Source organism: Ursus americanus, chromosome 8, assembly GCF_024610735.1.
Source record: "Ursus americanus isolate L20-20 chromosome 8, mUrsAme1.1.p, whole genome shotgun sequence".
NCBI classification, from domain to species: Eukaryota; Metazoa; Chordata; class Mammalia; order Carnivora; family Ursidae; genus Ursus; species Ursus americanus.
Window position 1 is genome coordinate 31,174,193 of NC_142134.1, and position 20,817 is coordinate 31,195,009.

The window sequence follows — 20,817 nt, forward strand, 5'->3', positions numbered from 1 at the left end:
CCCCATAAGGCAGCCATAAACTCTTAATGGTTTGTTCTGTGGGTTGTGATTTCTCCCTCAGTTCTTTTGGATATTTCGAGAATATAGACTCCTACATTCCAGAAATGAGTTTAAATCTCTTTAGCATCAAGTAAACTTCCTGATACGCCTTTAATGGACATTGTTTCTCTCAGTCTTATGTACAATCTAATTCTTTTTTTTTTAATTTTTTTTTAATTCCACTGTAGTTAACATACAGTGTTACATTAATTTCAGGTGTACAATTATACAATCTAATTCTTATTCTTGGTCTCCTAACAGTATTGTGAAAGACAGCTTCTAAAAGGTAGGGACAAATGTCCCTTCATTCCCAGGATAATGAGTGTCTCTCTGGTCTTGATAAAAGTACAGTCAATGCTTGGCACAGCTAAGCTCAGCTATCAATTCTCTGCTACCACAAATCTGACCAAGGGCAGAAAAGTATCCTTGCCCCTACAGGAAGGACTAAAAGGATGAAATGTGTGTGGAAAAAAATAAATCGAGGCCAAGGGTTCATTTGCATAGAACATCAAAAGGATCAAAAAGCAAAACCCAAACATGCTTCTCCTGGATAAGAAACCATCATGTTGTTGAAATGTGACTCTCCTCAGGTTATTAGATGATTTCTCCTAGAACCTTCCTTCTCATACAGCTTATCCTACGTGTGGTGACCTCGAAAGAACACAGAGAAATAAAGCAGGTCTGCAATTCATAGAGAATTTGCCACCAAAGATATATTTTTGAAAACCCATCTGCTAAAAACATGAACTTAAATGTAAAGAAACAGCATTACATTTCCAGTATTCCTCCGACATTTAAGAACATTATGTAGGATCTCAGGAAAACTGACTTTTTGAGGGTCTTTTCCAGATATACTATTTTTTTCAGTAATTCTATTTAATATGATGCCAGCCTACAACTTTATGAAGAACAGTGATTGTTAAGCCTAATACACTTAAGCACTGATGGTGCTTTGGTATTGTCTTAGCCTCTACTTGTTGCTTAGAAACCCCCTCTCCCTCCTACTTCATCCCTCATCTGAAGTTAGATGCCTTGTGAAACTGGGTGTTTGTAGGTGCGGTACCAAACCCAGCAGCCAACTGGGCCAGTTCTGCAAAACCGCAATGAAATTAACACAAAGCTCACATTCAAGACAGCTCTTACTGAAAGCGATTATGCGTCTTCATTGGTCACCATGTAAATGGGTCTTTGGTTTAGGGATTTATGAAAAGCTTATTTAGATAGTCAAGGCTGCAGTCACAAGGTTGCTGCTATCTTCTTGACAGCCCGACCTTATGCTCCCTGGTTAGTTCAGTTGCTTGGAGCCTGCTCCTAAATGTGTCAGCATTGTTGGATTTCATTTTTATACAAGCTGCTTAACAAAGAGGACAAAGTTACTACTTCCTACGGCTGTGGCTTAGACATCACTGGCCAGTGCTACTAGTTACAACAACTGGCTGAATACAGAACTAGTGTTCCTATATGATATGCCTAGAAAAAGAAGACATAGAATAGTGGTTAAAATCGTGGGACCAGCTGAGATTTTAATCCTAGGTCCTCTACATATCAGCTGTGTGACTTTGGAAATATTACTTAACATTTCTGCACCTCGGTCTAAACATCTCATTATGGAAATGACGATAATAAAAAATATTGCATATGGCTGTTGTATTTCAAGGACTTCATGCACTTTAAAAAAACAGGACTGTTGTAAAGTCAGTATCATTAATTGGTTTTTATCAGGAGGAAAAAAAACACTCAAAATATATGTCCTATGGATTATATAGTTGCACGTCAACTTTATATATATGTATATGTTATTCTTTTTATTAATAGGCCTGCCCATACCTTCCCCCCAAACTCAGGCTTCACTATGGATGAGGGGTCAGAAACTCGAGGTTCCTAAGGGAGAATGACCACTCCCCTCAAAGCACTAGTGTAGTAGGGGCAACTCGATTGTCCCCACCCCTAAACACCCACCAAAGATAAATCACTTTATTTGACAAAGCCTGAGCTTCTTCATCTTTATAAAGGAGATCATGATTCATATACTTCATAGTAGTTTTTTTCCTGAAAAAAAAAAATGAACACACATCTAAAGCCCTTAGTGCAATGCTTGACTTAGAGCGAGTACTCAAAAAATAGTAACCAAGAGAGATTTTCTTCTATGTATACACGTTGCAAGAGTATTTTCCCAGAGATCATGGTTATTCTTCTGGTAACTGTTTTCTTGGATATTCACTGCACAGCAACTGAATCTTAGGGAACATTCCTATGTGCCTTTGATACATAGATCCAAAGCAGGGCAATAGCCCATGTAAAGAGATTTTACAAGCCCCAAAGATGAAGTAAATCAGTGGCGGTTGAACCAAGGGATAAAAATTATTGCTTTTGTAGAAATAAAAAGTTAATCAACTCAAGCGTCCATTAGTATTTCAGCACTTAATAATTATACCCCCCCCAGGAAAACTGCTTTATATAATTCTTAGTTATAATACTAAATTACTATTGTCTTTATTTATTCATTTACCGAATAAATACTGACTACTGACTTTGGCCCAGGAAATCTGGATAAAATTCTACCTTACCATTTTTTGTTTATGCTAATATTAAATTCATTTTCTTTTCCTATGCACATACCAAATGATATAGGAATGATTATCTAAAAAAGGTATTGGTTGATGATTTTTTTAGTAATTTGCCATGTATCATCATGACTAAAAGGCAAAATCTCACAGGATTTCCACTTAGAATTTTCTCTATATTCTCTATAACTGTCATGCATATTAAGTTGTTTATTCCAGATCGGTGACAAAATCAAGAATGGTAAAAATGGGTTACTGATTCCTTGTCCAAATTAAATTCATGAAAGTACACTATTTATTGCACAGTGGACATTTGGAAGGCCTTCAGGTTGAAAAAGACCTTAGAGATCTCTGGTCTGGTTGCCTCATTCATAGGTAAAGAAGAGTCAGTGAAGGAAAATTCACTCTAAGTCATAAAATAAATAGTGGGCAAGATGGGAGTTAAGATGGCGGAGGAGTAGGGGACCCCTTTTTCAGCCGGTCCCCTGAGTCGAGCTGGATAGGTACCAGACCAGCCTAAATAACCACGGAATCAGCCTGAGACGCAGGATGATGCATCTGGATCTCTACAAATGAACATCTCCAGCGCTGAGTATTGAGGTACGAAGAGGGGAGCTGTAAACCGTGCACAGATATCGGAAGATAAACGGAAGGGGGAGGGAGCCGCCGTGTTTGGGCGCCGGGAAGCGGCAGCCACCTGCACGGGGGAGCGGGAAGACACACAGAGGGTACCCGCGAGAGAGCGGACTGAGACCGGTGAGCCGTGAACGCGCGCGCCACCAGGCATCTCCCGGAACACCGGAATCCCGGTGTGCTCACGGGATCCAGACTGAGACCGGGAACTCCCGGAGCGCGCGCGGGGCGGCTGGCGGCTGGCGGGCCACCTGCACGGGGGAGCGGGCGGACTCGCGGTCGGCACCCGCGAAACAGCAGACTGAGACCCTGAACCGGGTGCGCGCGCCACCAGGCTTCTCACGAAACTCCGGAATCGAGGTGTGCTCACCGGGCATAGACTGAGACCGGGAGACCCGGGAGCGCGCGGGGCGGCCGGTGGCTGGCGGCATTAGAAACACAAAGGACAGAGACGGGGCGGCCGGTGGCTGGCGGCATTAGAAACACAAAGGACAGAGACGCGCCGGCCCTGGAAGTGAGGGCAGGGTCGCCGAGTTGGTGCGCACATCCCGGGACGCCGCAGGGTTGAGCAGCACCAACAGTAACAGAGTTAAAGTGGCCAGAACATCAGTGGAGAACGGGCCGCAATCCCTCTGTTCTGCGACAATGCAGCCTCTGCTGCTCTGACCCTCAGAAGAGGCATAGCCGGCCGCCAGGGAAAGCCGCCAGAGAACAAAAGCCTGGAAATACCGGCTCAGAGAGTGCCCATCCCCATCCTCCCTCGCAGGGGACACGGAGACTCTACCCAAACAGGGTTGCCTGAGTATCGGCGCGGCAGGCCCCTCCCCCAGAACACAGAAGGCAGGCTGAAAAATCAAGAAGCCCACAACCCAGGCGCCTGGGTGGCGCAGTCATTGAGCGCCTGCCTTCAGCTTAGGGAGTGATCCCGGCGTTCCGGAAAGGAGTCCCTCATCGGGCTCCTCCGCTGGGAGCCTGCTTCTTCCTCTCTCACTCCCCTGCTTCTGTTTCGTTCTTGCTGTCTGTCTCCCTCTCTCAGATAAGTAAATAAATAAAATCTTTAAAGAAGAAGCCCACATCTCTAAGATCCCTATAAAACAAGGGGCACGGCCTGGGACCCAGTCAATAATTTTGGGCTCTGGAAACCCCGCAACCTCTCTTCATCAGAATGACAAGAAGGAGAAGCCCCCCCCAGCAAAGAAAAGACAGTGAGTCAGGGGCCTCTGCCACAGAAGTAACGGATATGGATGTAACCAAATTATCAGAAATGGAATTCAGAGTAACAATGGTCAAGATAATGAGTAGACTTGAAAAAAGTATTAAGGAAAATGTTACTGAGAATATAGAATCCCTAAGGGCGGAAATGAGAGCGAATTTGACAGAAATTAAAAATTCTATGAGCCAAATGCAGGCAAAACTAGAGGCTCTGACGGCCAGGGTCACGGAAGCGGAGGAAAGGGTTAGTGAATTGGAGGATGGGTTAATAGAGGAAAAATTAAAAATAGAAGATGGTCTTAAAAAAATCCACGCCCACGAATGTTGGCTACGGGAGATTACTGACTCAACGAAACGATCCAATGTTAGAATCATCGGCATCCCCGAGGGGGTGGAGAAAAACAGAGGTCTAGAAGAGATATTTGAACAAATTGTAGCTGAAAACTTCCCTAATCTAGCAAGGGAAACAAAAATTCGTGTCCAAGAGGCAGAGAGGACCCCTCCCAAGCTCAACCATGACAGACCTACACCACGTCACGTCATAGTGCAACTCGCAAATATGAGATCCAAGGATACAGTATTGAAAGCGGCCAGGGCAAAGAAATTTCTCACGTACCAAGGCAAAGGCATCAGAATTACATCAGACCTGTCTACACAGACCTGGAATGAGAGAAAGGGTTGGGGGAGCATTTTTAAAGCTCTTTCAGAGAAAAACATGCAGCCAAGGATCCTTTATCCAGCAAGGCTGTCATTCAGAATTGATGGAGAAATAAAGACATTTCAGAATCGACAGTCACTAGCCAATTTCGTAACCACGAAACCAGCCCTACAGGAGGTATTACGGGGGGTTCTATAAAAGTAAAAAGGCCCCAAGAGTGATACAAAACAGAAAGTCACAGCCAATACAAACAAAGACTTTACTGACAACATGGCAGAATTAAAAGCATATCTCTCAGTACTCAGCCTGAACATTAATGGTTTAAATTCTGGTTTCAAACGCCACAGGGTTGCAGATTGGATAAAAAGAAATGACCCATCCATTTGCTGTCTACAAGAGACTCATTTCGAACCCAAAGATGCATTCAGACTGAGAGTAAGGGGATGGAGTACCATCTTTCACGCAAATGGACCTCAAAAGAAAGCTGGGGTAGCAATTCTCATATCAGATAAATTGGATTTTAAACTACAGACTATAGTTAGAGATGCAGAAGGGCACTATATTATTCTTAAAGGAAGTATTCAACAAGTGGATATGACAATTATAAATATATATGCCCCCAACATGGGAGCAGCAAGATACACAAGGCAACTCTTAACCAGAATAAAGAGACATATAGATAAAAATACATTAATAGTAGGGGACCTCAACACTCCACTCTCAGAAATAGACAGAACACCCTGGCAAAAACTAAGCAAAGAATCAAAGGCTTTGAATGCCATACTCGACGAGTTGGACCTCTTAGATATATATAGAACACTACACCCCAGAACCAAAGAATACTCATTCTATTCTAATGCCCATGGAACATTTTCAAGAATAGACCATGTTCTGGGACACAAAACAGGTCTCAGCCGATACCAAAAGATTGAAATTATCCCCTGCATATTCTCAGACCACAACGCTCTGAAATTGGAACTCAACCACAAGGAAAAATTTGGAAGAAACTCAAACACTTGGAGACTAAGAACCATCCTGCTCAGGAATGACTCGATAAACCAGGAAATCAAAAATCAAATTAAACAATTTATGGAGACCAATGAGAATGAAAATACAACAGTCCAAAACCTATGGGATACTGCAAAGGCAGTCCTAAGGGGGAAATACATAGCCATCCAAGCCTCACTCAAAAGAATAGAAAAATCTAAAATGCAGTTTTTATATTCTCACCTCAAGAAGCTGGAACAGCAACAGAGGGACAGGCCTAATCCACGCACAAGGAAGCAGTTGACCAAAATTAAAGCTGAAATCAATCAAGCAGAAACCAGAAGTACAGTAGAGCAGATCAACAGGACTAGAAGCTGGTTCTTGGAGAGAATCAATAAAATTGACAGACCACTGGCAAGACTTATCCAAAAGAAAAGAGAAAGGACCCAGATTATTAAAATTATGAATGAAAAAGGAGAGGTCACGACGAACACCATTGAAATTGGAAGGATTATTAGAAATTTTTATCAACAGCTATATGCCAATAAACTAAGCAATCTGGAAGAGATGGAATCCTTCCTGGAAACCTATAAACTACCAAGATTGAAACCGGAAGAAATTGATTTCTTAAACAGGCCAATTAATTATGAAGAAATTGAGTCAGTGATAAACAACCTTCCAAATAACAAAACTCCAGGCCCGGACGGTTTTCCTGGGGAATTCTACCAAACATTCAAAGAAGAAATAATACCTATTCTCCTAAAGCTTTTTCAAAAAATAGAAACAGAAGGAAAGCTACCAAACTCATTCTATGAGGCCAATATTACATTGATCCCCAAACCAGGCAAAGACCCCCTCAAAAAGGAGAATTACAGACCGATTTCCCTAATGAATATGGACGCCAAAATCCTCAACAAGATACTTGCTAATAGAATCCAACAGTTCATTAAAAGGATTATCCACCACGATCAAGTGGGATTCATACCTGGGATGCAAGCGTGGTTCAATATTCGCAAATCAATCAGCGTGATACATCATATCAACAAGAAAAGACTCAAGAACCATATGATCCTCTCAATCGATGCCGAAAAAGCATTTGACAAAATACAGCATCCTTTCCTGATTAAAACCCTTCAGAGTGTAGGAATAGAAGGTACATTTCTCAATCTCATAAAAGCCATCTATGAAAAGCCTACTGCAAATATTATTCTCAATGGGGAAAAGCTGGAAGCCTTTCCCTTAAGATCAGGAACACGACAAGGATGCCCACTCTCGCCACTATTATTCAACATAGTACTAGAAGTCCTTGCAACAGCAATCAGACAACAAAAAGGGATCAAAGGTATTCAAATCGGCAAAGAAGAAGTCAAAATGTCTCTCTTCGCAGACGACATGATACTCTATATGGAAAACCCAAAAGAAGCCACTCCCAAACTATTAGAAGTTATAGAGCAATTCAGTAACGTGGCGGGATACAAAATCAATGCTCAGAAATCAGTTGCATTTCTGTACACGAATAACGAGAACGAAGAAAGAGAAATCAGGGAATCCATCCCATTTACAATAGCACCAAAAACCATACGTTATCTTGGAATTAACTTAACCAGAGATGTAAAGGACCTTTATTCTAGAAACTATAAATCACTCTTAAAAGACATTGAGGAAGACATAAAAAGATGGAAAGATATTCCATGCTCATGGATCGGAAGAATTAACATAGTTAAAATGTCCATGCTACCCAGAGCAATCTACACTTTCAATGCTATCCCGATCAAAATACCGAGAACGTTTTTCAAAGAACTGGAACAAATAGTCCTTAAATTTGTATGGAACCAGAAAAGACCCCGAATCTCCAAGGAACTGTTGAAAAGGAAAAACAAAGCTGGGGGCATCACAATGCCGGATTTCGAGCTGTACTACAAAGCTGTGATCACAAAGACAGTATGGTACTGGCACAAAAACAGACACATAGACCAATGGAACAGAATAGAGAGCCCAGAAATGGACCCTCAGCTCTTTGGGCAACTAATATTTGATAAAGCAGGAAAAAACATCCGGTGGGAAAAAGACAGTCTCTTCAATAAATGGTGCTGGGAAAATTGGACAGCTACGTGCAAAAGAATGAAACTTGACCACTATCTCACACCATACACAAAAATAAACTCCAAATGGATGAAAGACCTCGATGTGAGACAGGAATCCATCAAAATTCTAGAGGAGAACATAGGCAGCAACCTCTACGACATCAGCCTAAGCAACCTTTTTCATGACACATCCCCAAAGGCAAAAGAAACAAAAGATAAAATGAATTTATGGGACTTCATCAAGATTAAAAGTTTCTGCACATCCAAGGAAACAGTCAGAAAAACTAAGAGGCAGCCCACGGAATGGGAGAATATATTTGCAAATGACACTACAGATAAAGGACTGGTATCCAAGATCTACAAAGAACTTCTCAAACTCAATACACGAGAAACAAATAAACAAATCAAAAAATGGGCAGAAGATATGAACAGACACTTTTCCAATGAAGACATACAAATGGCTAACAGACACATGAAAAAATGTTCAAAATCATTAGCCATCAAGGAAATTCAAATCAAAACCACACTGAGATACCACCTTACGCCAGTTAGAATGGCAAAAATAGACAAGGCAAGAAACAACAATTGTTGGAGAGGATGTGGAGAAAGGGGATCCCTCCTACATTGTTGGTGGGAATGCAAGTTGGTACAGCCACTCTGGAAAACCGTGTGGAGGTCCCTTAAAAAGTTAAAAATTGAGCTACCCTATGATCCAGCCATTGCACTACTGGGTGTTTACCCCAAAGATACAGACGTAGTGAAGAGAAGGGCCATATGCACCCCAATGTTCATAGCAGCAATGTCCACAATAGCTAAATCGTGGAAGGAGCCGAGATGCCCTTCAACAGATGACTGGATTAAGAAGTTGTGGTCCATATATACAATGGAATATTACTCAGCAATCAGAAAGAATGAGTTCTCAACATTTGCTACAACATGGACGGCACTGGAGGAGATAATGCTTAGTGAAATAAGTCAAGCAGAGAAAGACAACTATCATATGATTTCTCTCATCTATGGAACATAAGAACTAGAATGATCAGTAGGGGAAGAAAGGGATAAAGAAAGGGGGGGTAATCAGAAGGGGGAATGAAACATGAGAGACTATGGACTATGAGAAACAAACTGAGGGCTACAGAGGGGAGGGGGGTGGGGGAATGGGATAGACCGGTGATGGGTAGTAAGGAGGGCACATATTGCATGGTGCACTGGGTGTTATACACAACTAATGAATCATCGAGCCTTACATCGAAAACCGGGGATGTACTGTATGGTGACTAACATAATATAATAAAAAATCATTATTAATAAAAAAAAAATAAATAAATAAATAAATAAATAAATAAATAAAGTGTCAGATACTCCCAAAAAATAAATAAATAAATAAATAAATAAATAAATAGTGGGCAAACCTGAGACTTTAGCCCATATTTTCTGATTCTAAGTGCACTGTGCATTCTCTACGCTATTTCATGAATCAGTTTAGAACTGAGAGCTGCACTAAAAATCTACTTAAGATGCAGGTTTAAAGATTCCAGTGGGGGGGAATAAAATCTGGCTTCTTTTTCTAAATCTGAAGTCAATCATTACAAATCAAAATCTTTTAAACTCTGTCCTCAGTTTTAACAACAATGAAGAAAGCATGTAAATCCATATCTAACTTAAAGAATTGCTGAAAGGAGTTGAAATCAAATATTATGAAATAATAATTTTAATGACCAATTTTGAAGTACTTGTACAAACACTTTGCCAGGCACTATGGGGAAATCAAAAAGAAAAAGAATATTGTTCCTCTCAGCAAAAAGCCTATAAAATAAATAAATACATATACAAGTATATACATTTAAGCTTACACTGATTTAGTGTGTATGAAAGGCGCAATCAGTATCACTATAACACAAATATATTTTAAGTTTATCCAGTATAAACAGTGTGATGTGGATTGGACCTAACACTGTCATCAGCTGGTAAAATCAAACAGAGACTGCAAGTTGCTAAATGAGAACAGCAGAAAACTGATTTTGTCAACAACGTGCCCAAAACCCCAGGCTTCTCAGTCCACTGGCCTCTAAACCCTTGTCCTCACTTTTGGCCAACAATCCCAAGAGAGGTCAGATTCCTTTGACACAGCTCTCAGAGAAGACAATTCCTTTCCTTCAGAGCACTTTCCAGGTTTTAAATACATATTCACTAAAGTAATTATTTGATTACTGACCATCTCTTCCTTCATATAATCTCCATGAGAGCAGGGGCCATATCCTTGTTTTTTCACTATTAAGTCTTCAAGCCTAGCGCAGGGCCTGGCATACAGCAGTAAAGGACTGTTGGGTGCATTAATGAATTCCATAATATCAAAGCTGCAACTGAAAACCAAAGTAGGAGAGAATATATACAGCCTTTCTCAACTGAGGTTCCACACAAGAATTAAGACCTAACAAAATTATGTGAGTGACTGTTTTCAGTTCTTTTAAGGATGATACATAGTACGATTACAGATTCATAAAAGAGAACTTCAGATAAAGAGGATTAAGAGTACACTACTCTTGATGGATACTGAGTAATGTATAGAATTGTTGAGTCATTATATTGTACACCTTAAACAAATATAACAATGCTTGTTAATTGTATTTCAGTAATAAAAGGGGGAAGTTCATTAATTTCATAAAAATGAAAGCCCCCTAGGGCATCAGAGCTTAATTCTCTTGTAAAATCCCAATTAAGGAGGGCTGATAATAAGTGTGGTGCAAGTATACTACTAGTAGACATTGCCACTCCCAGATACAGGATGGAAAGAAGCTTCAATTATTAAGGCTCGTGAACACAATGTTTAATTTAATTTCCCAGTCACTCCTGAATTCCATGAAAAATGACATTCTACTACCTTGCAAGGTACTAACAATCAGTATTTATGGAGTGCATTCTTTAGTTAGAGAGCCACATTGTTTCCCATCAATTCTAAACTCTCTCATAAGATAAATTCCTTAAACTAATACCATTGACTTCAATAGGAAAAATTTTTATGCATTTCCAAATCCCTGAATTTATGTCCTCTTATGATTAAACAATATCACATTCCTTTAAAATAGAAAAGATGGGGTACCTGGGTAGCTCAGCCCATTAAGCATCTGCCTTCAGCTCAGGTCACCATCTCTGGGTCCTGGGATGGAGCCCCGCGTTGGGCTCCCCATTCAGCAGGAGTCTGCTTCTCCCTCTGCCCCTCCCCCACAGCCCCCCACCCCCCGCTTGTGCGCTCTCTCTCTCAAATAAATAAATAAAATCTTTAAAAAAAATAGAAATGATAACCTCAAGAATTAAAATTGGTTAACATAATTTTCCTTTGTTACTTATTTTATAATATGATTACTTACATGATCTTGTTATTTTATAGTGTAACAACCAAAACAGAACATACATATAATACTTGTTTACATAATTTAAATTTTAATGCACAAAAAAAGAACAAGTAAAACGATGCAAATGATAGCTCACCAAACAAGTTGACCTCATAGCATGATGCACTTGACCCTCACTGCCATAAACTATCACACCAAGAGCTAAGACAAAAATGTAACACTACACTAGATGCACCAACTACACAACTACAAGGATGAGCACGTGGTGGCTCTCCTAAAAGTTCTGAAATCAAAAATTCAAGTCATTCCTTGTAAAAATGAAAAAATGCTTCATAAGCTAAGTAAGGGTTTTAAATGAAATGCCTTATGAAGTTGAATGCTCATAACTTTAATGAGCATATTTAAAAATAATAATAATTTCCTACACAAAGATGCCTTGTACACACTGGTACACTTTATCTATTGAATAGCTGTGAGACATACTTTAAATACTTATGCTAAATCATATGTGGTTAAAGTAAAAACTCAAATTATGTGGAAGTAACAGAAAGAATAATAACGTAGAACTTTATATACAAGGATGACAGTCCTGAGCCATTATTAAGGGTTTTACAAGAGCAAGAACGAAGCTCTGGCTTACCACTCATTTGGGAGCAGCTGGCCAAGACTGAGATATGGATGATGATGTTAGTAGAACACATTTCTTTCATGTGGCTTGATCCTGAGATAATGCATGGCTTCATTTCCATCATGCTTTAAGGAACTGAACTAACCAACCATTCTTTAATGATTCTTTAATCCTGGAGAACATTTTTTAAAAGCATTGTATTCCACAGAGTGTCCTTTCTTAACTAAGAGCAAATCTTAAGCTCTATCAACCTGTTTGATCAGCAAAAGTTTTCTTAAAATAGTCTTAGTGTAAGACCTTGACCATTCAAAATTCCTTGGAAGTAAGTCCTCTAAATAGGGAAAATTTTCCAAAGAGTTTCTATTTTATTTTTTAAATAAAATACAGAAAGTCTCTTTAAAATTATTTTTTTCAAAAATCTATCTCAAACAACACCTACTTCTCTGACATTACCGTGGACACTGATTAATATAGAGTAGGTACTGTAGTTCTTCAGGGCATTTAGGGAAATGTAGGGTTATTGGTGCCTTCAATAAATGATCCAATATTTAAGGTTTTCAGCTCTCATATTTGTTCTTTACATTTTATCTCTCTCTCATACTTTGATGTCAGGCAGAGTTCTTGCTGTCACTTCCGTTTTCTCTGTGTTCTTTCTTCTATATTCTCCAAATTTATTTTAAATATTTCACAGTAATTTATACATAAAAATTAGAAAAGCAAATAGGCTTTGAATGAGGGTGTTTGGGGCATCCTTATTTAATTAAATAATCTCTAGTAAGTAAATTTTTTTATATAACTTTTGGCTCCTCAGACACCATCATTTCCTGATTCTTGACTTAATTCCAGAGAAAATGTTGTCAAGTCTCCTGAAAGATGTGGAGCATTGTTCCTGTTGGCATTTCAAAATGTCTTCCAATAAAGCTAGATATTTACTTAAAATAATATTTAAGGATTTTTAAAATGCAACCTTGAGCTTAGAGTTTGAAATACACATTATTGAATTATACAACTGTGTATTAGACACACCTGGAACACAGACACTACTGTCCTGAGAGCCAACATCACGCATCTGAGGTTAGGATAGATCTGCGTGATGATTAATTTTATGTAACAACTTTACTGAACCACAGGATGCATAGATACCTGGTGAAACATTATTTCTGGGTATATCTGTGAGGATGTTTCCAGAAGATATTAGCATTGGAATTGGTGGACTGAATAAATCTGATAGCCTTCCCCAGTGTGGGTGGGAATAATCTAACTCGTTAAAGGCCTGGATAGGATAAAAAGATACAGAAAGGGTAAATTCTCTCTGCCTGATTTTGAGCTAGAACATTGGTCTTCTCCTGCCTTTTGCTCGAAGGGAATTTACACCATTGGCAGTCTATTTCTCAGGCCTTTGGATTTGAACTAGAATTACACCACTGGCTTTTCTAGGTCTCCAGCTTGCAGATGGCAGATCATGGGACTTCTCAGCCTCCATAATTGCCTGTGAGCCAATTCCTCATTATATGAATGAATGAATGAATGAATGAATGAATGAATGAATAAATACTTCTGTTTCTCTAGAGAACTCTGACTAATATAACCTGCCAGGGCACACTGCCTTCACCGTCAAGCCAAAATAATCTCAAATTTGTTATGGCTTTCAGAAAACCTACTTGTCCCATACACTCCTAAGAAGCCAACTGTACATATAGCTAGACTAATGCCCCTGTCTCCCTTCAAGTTTGTCCTAGCTTTCTATCACTTCCCAAGAACCTAAGCCTTTGAGGCTGTTGCATTTCTTATGCCCAGGCTGAGTGAGTTATAACATAAGCAAAATTAAGAGTGATGAGTTTTAGGTTAAAGAGTTCACACTTTGGTAAGTTTCATTAAGATCCATTAAATTATGAAAAACACAAGAGCAAAGCTTTGCTTTCTAAAGTTTTATTTTATAATATTGTATAACATGAGCTAGAGAGATTATCTTTAAGCAGAGAGATTGGTTAGAAAAGAATTAAAATGGTACAAGTGTGAAGAATTGAAAACCTGAACTGTCATAGTGAAAATAATATTAGAAATAGTGGACATATATCACAGAGATTATATTTTCAGAATTGACAGAATGGGTGGCTCTGTAGCCTAAGCATCTGCCTTCACTTCAGATCATGAAGCCATGGTCCTGGGATCAAGCCACTCATTGGACTCCCTGCTCTGTGGGGAGCCTGCTTCTCCCTCTCCCCCTGCTTCTGCTCTCTCTCTCATCAAATAAATAAACAAAATCTTAAAAATAAATAAATAAATAATAAACTTACTAACTTTATCAGCACAAAATAAAAATTATTTTAAATTTTTTTTTTAAAAACCATTAAAAAAAAAAGACATGTTTTGTCCTCTCTTCATATAGTTGTCTTCTATACTGCTTCCAAGGCTTAAAATCAATGATGGCTAAGTAAAGAATAATATACAAATAAGTTTGGATTTTTAATATTTCTTGAAATCTGCATAAAGATAAAAAAAATTGGAGCACATTCTACCTTAAAAACTACCATCCTCATATACAATTGGTTATTAGGTTTAATTAATTTTAAAGATTTAATTAATTTAAAAATCTATTAATTAGGGGCACCTGGGTAGCTCAGTCGTTAGGCGTCTGCCTTCAGCTCAGGGCATGATCCCAGAGTCCTGGGATCGAGCCCCACATCAGGCTCCTCTGCTGGGAGCCTGCTTCTTCCTTTCCCACTCCCCCTGCTTGTCTCTCTCTCACTGGCTGTCTCCATGTCAAATAAATAAATAAAATCTTTTAAAAAATCTATTAATTAAAGCATTTTATTAAAAGATGTAATTATAATTAAAAGATGTAATTATAATTAATTAATTCTTAATAAAATATTTTTAAATTTCATCTTCAGAGTCAAAATAGCAAACATATTGAAGATATGTGCTCTAAAGAATTAATCTACATCACTCTGAGGAATGATGAATATGTAATGTCTAACCACAGAAATAATTTTCAGTCTAATTAGAAGCATAAAGAAAAGCATTTACTGAGGCTATGTATGCAGCCAAGTGATTAATCAAAACTTGCACTGTGTGAAGAATCAACTTTTGTTCAGGCACAATCCAACTGCATGCTCTGTTCCTTTGCCTTTTAATTCAGACCATTCATATTAACACTCCTTTTTGAGAGGAAGGGGGAAGGTGAAAATATTATGAATGAACTTCCAAGGTGGAAGATGATAATTCCTGTGTTATAAAACAATTTTATAGTACTTACCCTACTCAGGAAGTCCATGTACATTTATTTATAGTTTTAAAATTTTCACAAACCTAACAGATGAAAAATTTTTAATATCCCATAAAATACTCCAAAAGAGAATTGGTAATCTCTTCTACATTTTTAATGCTTGAACCTTAGGGAAACTACTTGAAAAGTGGATTAATCAATTTATTTGCCATTTGGACTCATGTAAAGTAATAAATTTACCAAAGTAGAGTTAAAGCCCATGATTGATGTTAAATTTATATTATAAATGTATCTACTGCTACTGTAAAAGTCTTCCTTATACTTCAGAATCATACAGCTTAGTTTTCATGATTATTATGTTTCAGATTTTTTCCATTTCTCTCATTTATTTTTTTAATTTTAATTGTATATTTTATTTTTTTATTTAAATTCAATTAGCGAACATATAGTACATCATTAGCTTTTGATATAGTGTTCAGTGGTTCATTAGTTGTATGTAACACCCAGTGCTCATCACGTCGTAGGGGAAGGGAGGGAAAACTGAATGGGAAGAGATCAGAGAGGGAGAAAAACCATGGGGGACTTTTGACTCCAGGAAACAAACTGAGGGTTGTAGAAAGGGAGGTGGGTGGGGGGATGGGGTAACTGGGGGACGGGCATTAAGGAGGGCATGTGATGTGTTTCAGATATTTTTTTAAGGAAGAAAATAGTCACTGGATATCAAACTCTTACCAGTACATCCAAATTTGCATTTTTTACTTTCTAACCCCAGAAAGACACCAAATATTAAATAATTACAGATCCAAAAGCCCATTTAGAAAGGATCTAAGCATCTTTTCTAATCTAATGTTCAACAATGAGTGAATCATGCCTATTTCCCCCCAGTAAATTTCATTGGCTCCTTTCCAAAAGAATTTTTGTCATCATCTATTCCTATTTCCCCTGCTGTCCCTCTATGTTCAGTGACTTTTCTTGTTGCATCCAATTTTCTATGCACAAATCTACCATAGCACTAATCATATAAGATTACATTACCTACTTAGTTGTACATTTCTTCCACTACACTCCAAGTTCACTGAGGACAGGGTCCACGTCAATTGTCTTTGATTCCTGGCCCATAGGAGATCAGTGCACAGTTCCTAAGCTGTTTTTTAAAAAACTGCTTTGTCTTATTATCCTTTGATGGAATCTCCTTCTTGGCAGGGACAATGCCATTGTTTTTTGTCACTTCCTTTATATGCTACATTGTAGACAAAGTACCTTAGGTTACAGAGTTGACTCCTGATTCAAACGTAAATCCATAGGAGTTCTAGCCTTTGAGTGTGGAGGAACTTAAAAGGAAAGAAACACAAATAACCACAGCAGTGACTCAATCCAAAGGAGTGACAGCTTAAATCACTTCCCCATGTATTGTACGTGTCCTTCCTCCTACCCAAGTGATAGTTACTCTATTAAGCTCTGGGATAATACAATTATTAAAAGCAAATTATAAGTCAAAAACGTTTCTTCCCTTTAGCAAGTCATACATCAATAAAGAAACCTCAAAGAAAGAAGAAAGTTCAGTGAACATAGTAGGGTTTTCTAAATAATTAGTTCTCATAAGGTGTAGGATTTGACATTTTTCCAGTCAATTTACAGGAGTTAAATTATTTCCCAAACTCTTAATATGGTTTGATACATTTTACTAACCACATAGAGCTCAAAATCAGGATATCTAAAGATATCCTGTCCAATAAAAATTAACTTCTGGAAGGCAGCTATAAAGGATTAGGTAGAAATGGGCCACCTTTCTGCTTAAGTGGGTGTGGTTCATATCCACTCAGTCTATCTGACGGTTAAATTGCTCCTGCCTTTTTGTTCAAACAAGCTGACTTTCTGGTAAAGGATGCTATGTCTCCCTGATTTGTTGCACAACCTAATGAAAGAGTGTGTAACTATAATTGTCATATATAAATGGATACTCCCTTCTGGATTTATGGAAATGCAAGAGCATAATAAAAATGAACTTACGTTGGCATTTATAGTATTTAACCTATCAAGCAAGCAGTGATTCATTTTTGAAGAGAAACTCATAAGTGAAATGGTTAATATATTTATATTTCTCTACATCTGAAATTTGGGACATAATTGTGATTCACTTGTTCACCCTCTCATACACTTTCATCGTGGTTTACAGGTTCTGCAGGGATTTGGGGCCAAGAGCAAAATTGTCTATTGTAAATCTCATCCTAAAATACTCCCTAGATGTCTAGGAATGAGCAGATGATATTAAAGTCTGCCTTATTACTTAAGTAAATTTTTTTTATCCAAAGCAAATGGGAAATGAAATGGCATGCTTAATTGAGTATTCTGAATAATTGAAACCACACCAAGGATATTAATTTTAAAAGGATCAAACTATAGCAAAATGCACTCAACACTAAAAAATGCACTAAATATAATAATGTACATAGTCTCTCCTAGTTATTAGCATTATTTGTTATGGTATATGGTTATTTTAGTGTCTTAGCCTGGTTTCTCAAAAAGCAGAGCTTGAGACAGAGACTTGCATGTAGTAGTTGATTTGAGAAAGAGTAAAGAGCAAAATGAATGAAATGGGGAGGGAGAGTTTTCAGCATCGGGAGCAACTCTAGTTCCATCCCATGGGATCTTCTGAGTTATATATCAGAACTGTGCTCCCCTATGTCTAAAGGGGGAAGCATTTGTCCATTGATTCCCATCTTACATCAGCTCCAACAGAGTTAACTTCCACATTTCCTATTGCCTATCTGGAAATATCCAGTGGGTTCCTTCTGGCAGAAAGTGAGAAACCTAAGGTGCTAATCTGAGAAGGGCATGTGTCAAATTACTTCTGAGTAAAGTGGATCCAAATGTGTGTGGAATTGTCACCACATTGTGTTTGGAATTAGATTTGGGCCAAGAGTATTTAAAGTGGTAGATGAATGAGGTCAGATACATTCAGTCATCTGGTGATTTAGATAGAAGATACAGTGAAAGATCACTATTTTTCATATATTTTAGTATTTTCCAGGACCTGGACCTCTTTTTCAAATTATAATGGGGAACTTGAGAGTCTTTTTAGAAACAGAAGAATGAATACTAAGATTTTATTTCTCTCTATGCTAATCTCTGAACATAGAAGTTATAGAGTCAAATTGAATATTATATTTACAAAATAATGTGTTCCTCAAAATAATTAGTATTAATTTTTAAAAATATGTTCATAAGTGTAAATATTTCCTTTTTCTTTTTCTTTGACTTTTAGATATTGCAATGCCGACAGCAGAAAATCTTCTCAATGCTTGTAAGTTCATTAACAAAGAGTTGTTTTCTAGTGAAATTTAATTCCCTGAATGGCAAAAAAGACCTCCACTTGACAATCAACACAGTGTCCATAAAGCTATAATGGGAAGCCTGCTTTCAGAAACTTGGGAAAAAATGACTGTGGTTGGTCTTAAATTGACTGATATCATTGATTACATTGACTGCTATACATTGATTTTAAATGAGAAACACATTATTACATGCCGTAATGGCAGAGGGGATCTAGGGACAAGCACTGATAATTAAGAAGTTAGGATCTAAAACCAGCTACACGTCAGTTTTGAGCCCCAGATTCAACACATACTAACTGGATGGTTGGTTAGTTTCTCAAAACTTCAGTTCCAAGCTGTTGCAATGACAAAAGAAGATAGCACAAATAAGGTACTCACAAAAGTACACACTTCATAAAAAGCACTCAGTAGATGTCGGTTGTATTTTTTATTCTATCTATAAAAACTGTAGGCCTGGGAACTTACTGTGGAATTCTGATCATGCAAGCCAAGTTTCATGTGCTGAGACTTAAATGCAAGCAGCTTCCTTGCTGGCGAAGGCATTCTGCTTCCACTCTCCCACCAACCACTCTGGGAAATATGATCCCCCAGGGTTGCTAGAGCCTGCCGCAGGCTGTCAGAAGAGCACTGCTCTTACCTGGGTGCTGAGACTAATTAGGGCAGCTGGAAATCGCCCTCCAGGGCCCGGTGACACCAACCCCGACAGCTCTTACACCTTTCAGTCACAGCAGAGTTGAGCAACCTGGGCAAAAGTCAAACACAAAGCTGTAGTAGATTATTTTTCTCTCTGATGTATTTTGACAGAACAATCCTCAAGCCACTTAATAAGACATTTTAAAGTTAATCAATCCAATTAGAAATTTTAGTAATGATACAATCAAAATCCACAATTAAAAATGTGTCAGATTGGCAGAAAAGAGGTAATCAAGATAGGAATAAAAATAGCAGTAAGAAAGAGATCAGCCAATTTGTACATCCCCTAGCTAGAACACTAAGCAACCATCCAGATCAGTATACTGAACTTGACTTGGCCTATCTGAGGTTTTAACTGTACTTAAAATAAAAAGCGAGAGAGGAAAGGTAGGCAAGAAAAATCAAACAGGATTGAAGAAAGAATAGAGATTGGTACATAGTAAAGTATATTACAGTAATAAATGATGGGATGGAAGATACAAAAGTAGGGAAGCTGTAAGAGCCTGGTAGATTCTTTGATGTTTCTGAAAGTATCAGCCATCAAGTCTTCATTATATTCCTTAAATTTTTGAAATATACCATATGATCATTTCTGATATAACAAAAGTTACAAGGTGCCAAGTAAAATTTCAGCAGAGGTAATAACAAGGTAATACTGCAGAGGTGGGAATTGGAAGCTTAACAGACACAGCAATGATGAGTAAATGAGAGCTCTCAATGGAAACTGATGCATGAATATAAATTAGATTACAATTCTCAACAAATGCACAAACAGGAAAGTAGAGTCACCCGGGCAATGTTCTCCTAACCCACAGAGAAGCATCTTTGTTTTTCTATTTCTCTGAAGGAAGTTGAATAAAAGCCAACTTCCTGTAGGAGTTGTCCAAAGAAGGGAGGAGAGGGAGGAACCATTATACCTTTGGGTTCTGAGTTATTTGTTTTATCCTCTGTAAATTCCATGATAAGGGAGTGGAAAGAAAGAGGAAAAGAAAAGGGAGTTACATTCAGTGAGTCAAAGTGAGACTCTCTCATTCAAAAATAACAACCACCTAGGCTCTGCTTTAGCTAAGTGGTTTTTATGAAAAGGATGCCTTAACTATCTGAGGTTTGGATTGCATCAAAAAGAACAATCTAGAATCAGAAGCAATATACAAATTTAAGGACTTCAGAGGGCTAGCAAAGACCTTTTTAAAAGTCTACATGTCCCTCCCCTATGCTTCTACCTTCGGGAATGACTATCTCAAGACGTTATCTTGTCACATCCCTGTGAAGCAATTGACCATCTAATCTTTCCAATTAATTTAAATGTTCTCATTCTTGATACAAATACCTTGCTCTAACTCAGAGTTTCTTAACCTTAACACTATCAACATTTTAAGTCAGACAATACTTTGGTTCAGGA

The 20,817-nt window shown here is 38.2% G+C and overlaps 1 protein-coding gene and 1 long non-coding RNA gene across 3 annotated transcripts in view; one reads left to right on the plus strand and one right to left on the minus strand.

The window, feature by feature from the left end:
* The window catches only part of LOC148109557 (uncharacterized), a 296,308-nt gene that overhangs the window by 228,706 nt on the left and 46,785 nt on the right, over positions 1–20,817 (minus strand). For both annotated transcript variants that reach the window (XR_015725457.1, XR_015725456.1), the window contains exon 4: positions 19,360–19,464. This is a non-coding gene — a long non-coding RNA (uncharacterized LOC148109557). The remainder of the gene's footprint in view (positions 1–19,359; positions 19,465–20,817) is intronic.
* The window catches only part of LOC148109559 (transmembrane protease serine 11C-like), a 56,950-nt gene that overhangs the window by 28,697 nt on the left and 7,436 nt on the right, over positions 1–20,817 (plus strand). Inside the window, exon 6 of the mRNA XM_087864109.1 lies at positions 18,653–18,691. Within this exon, the coding sequence (XP_087720235.1) occupies positions 18,653–18,691 (39 nt within the window). The remainder of the gene's footprint in view (positions 1–18,652; positions 18,692–20,817) is intronic.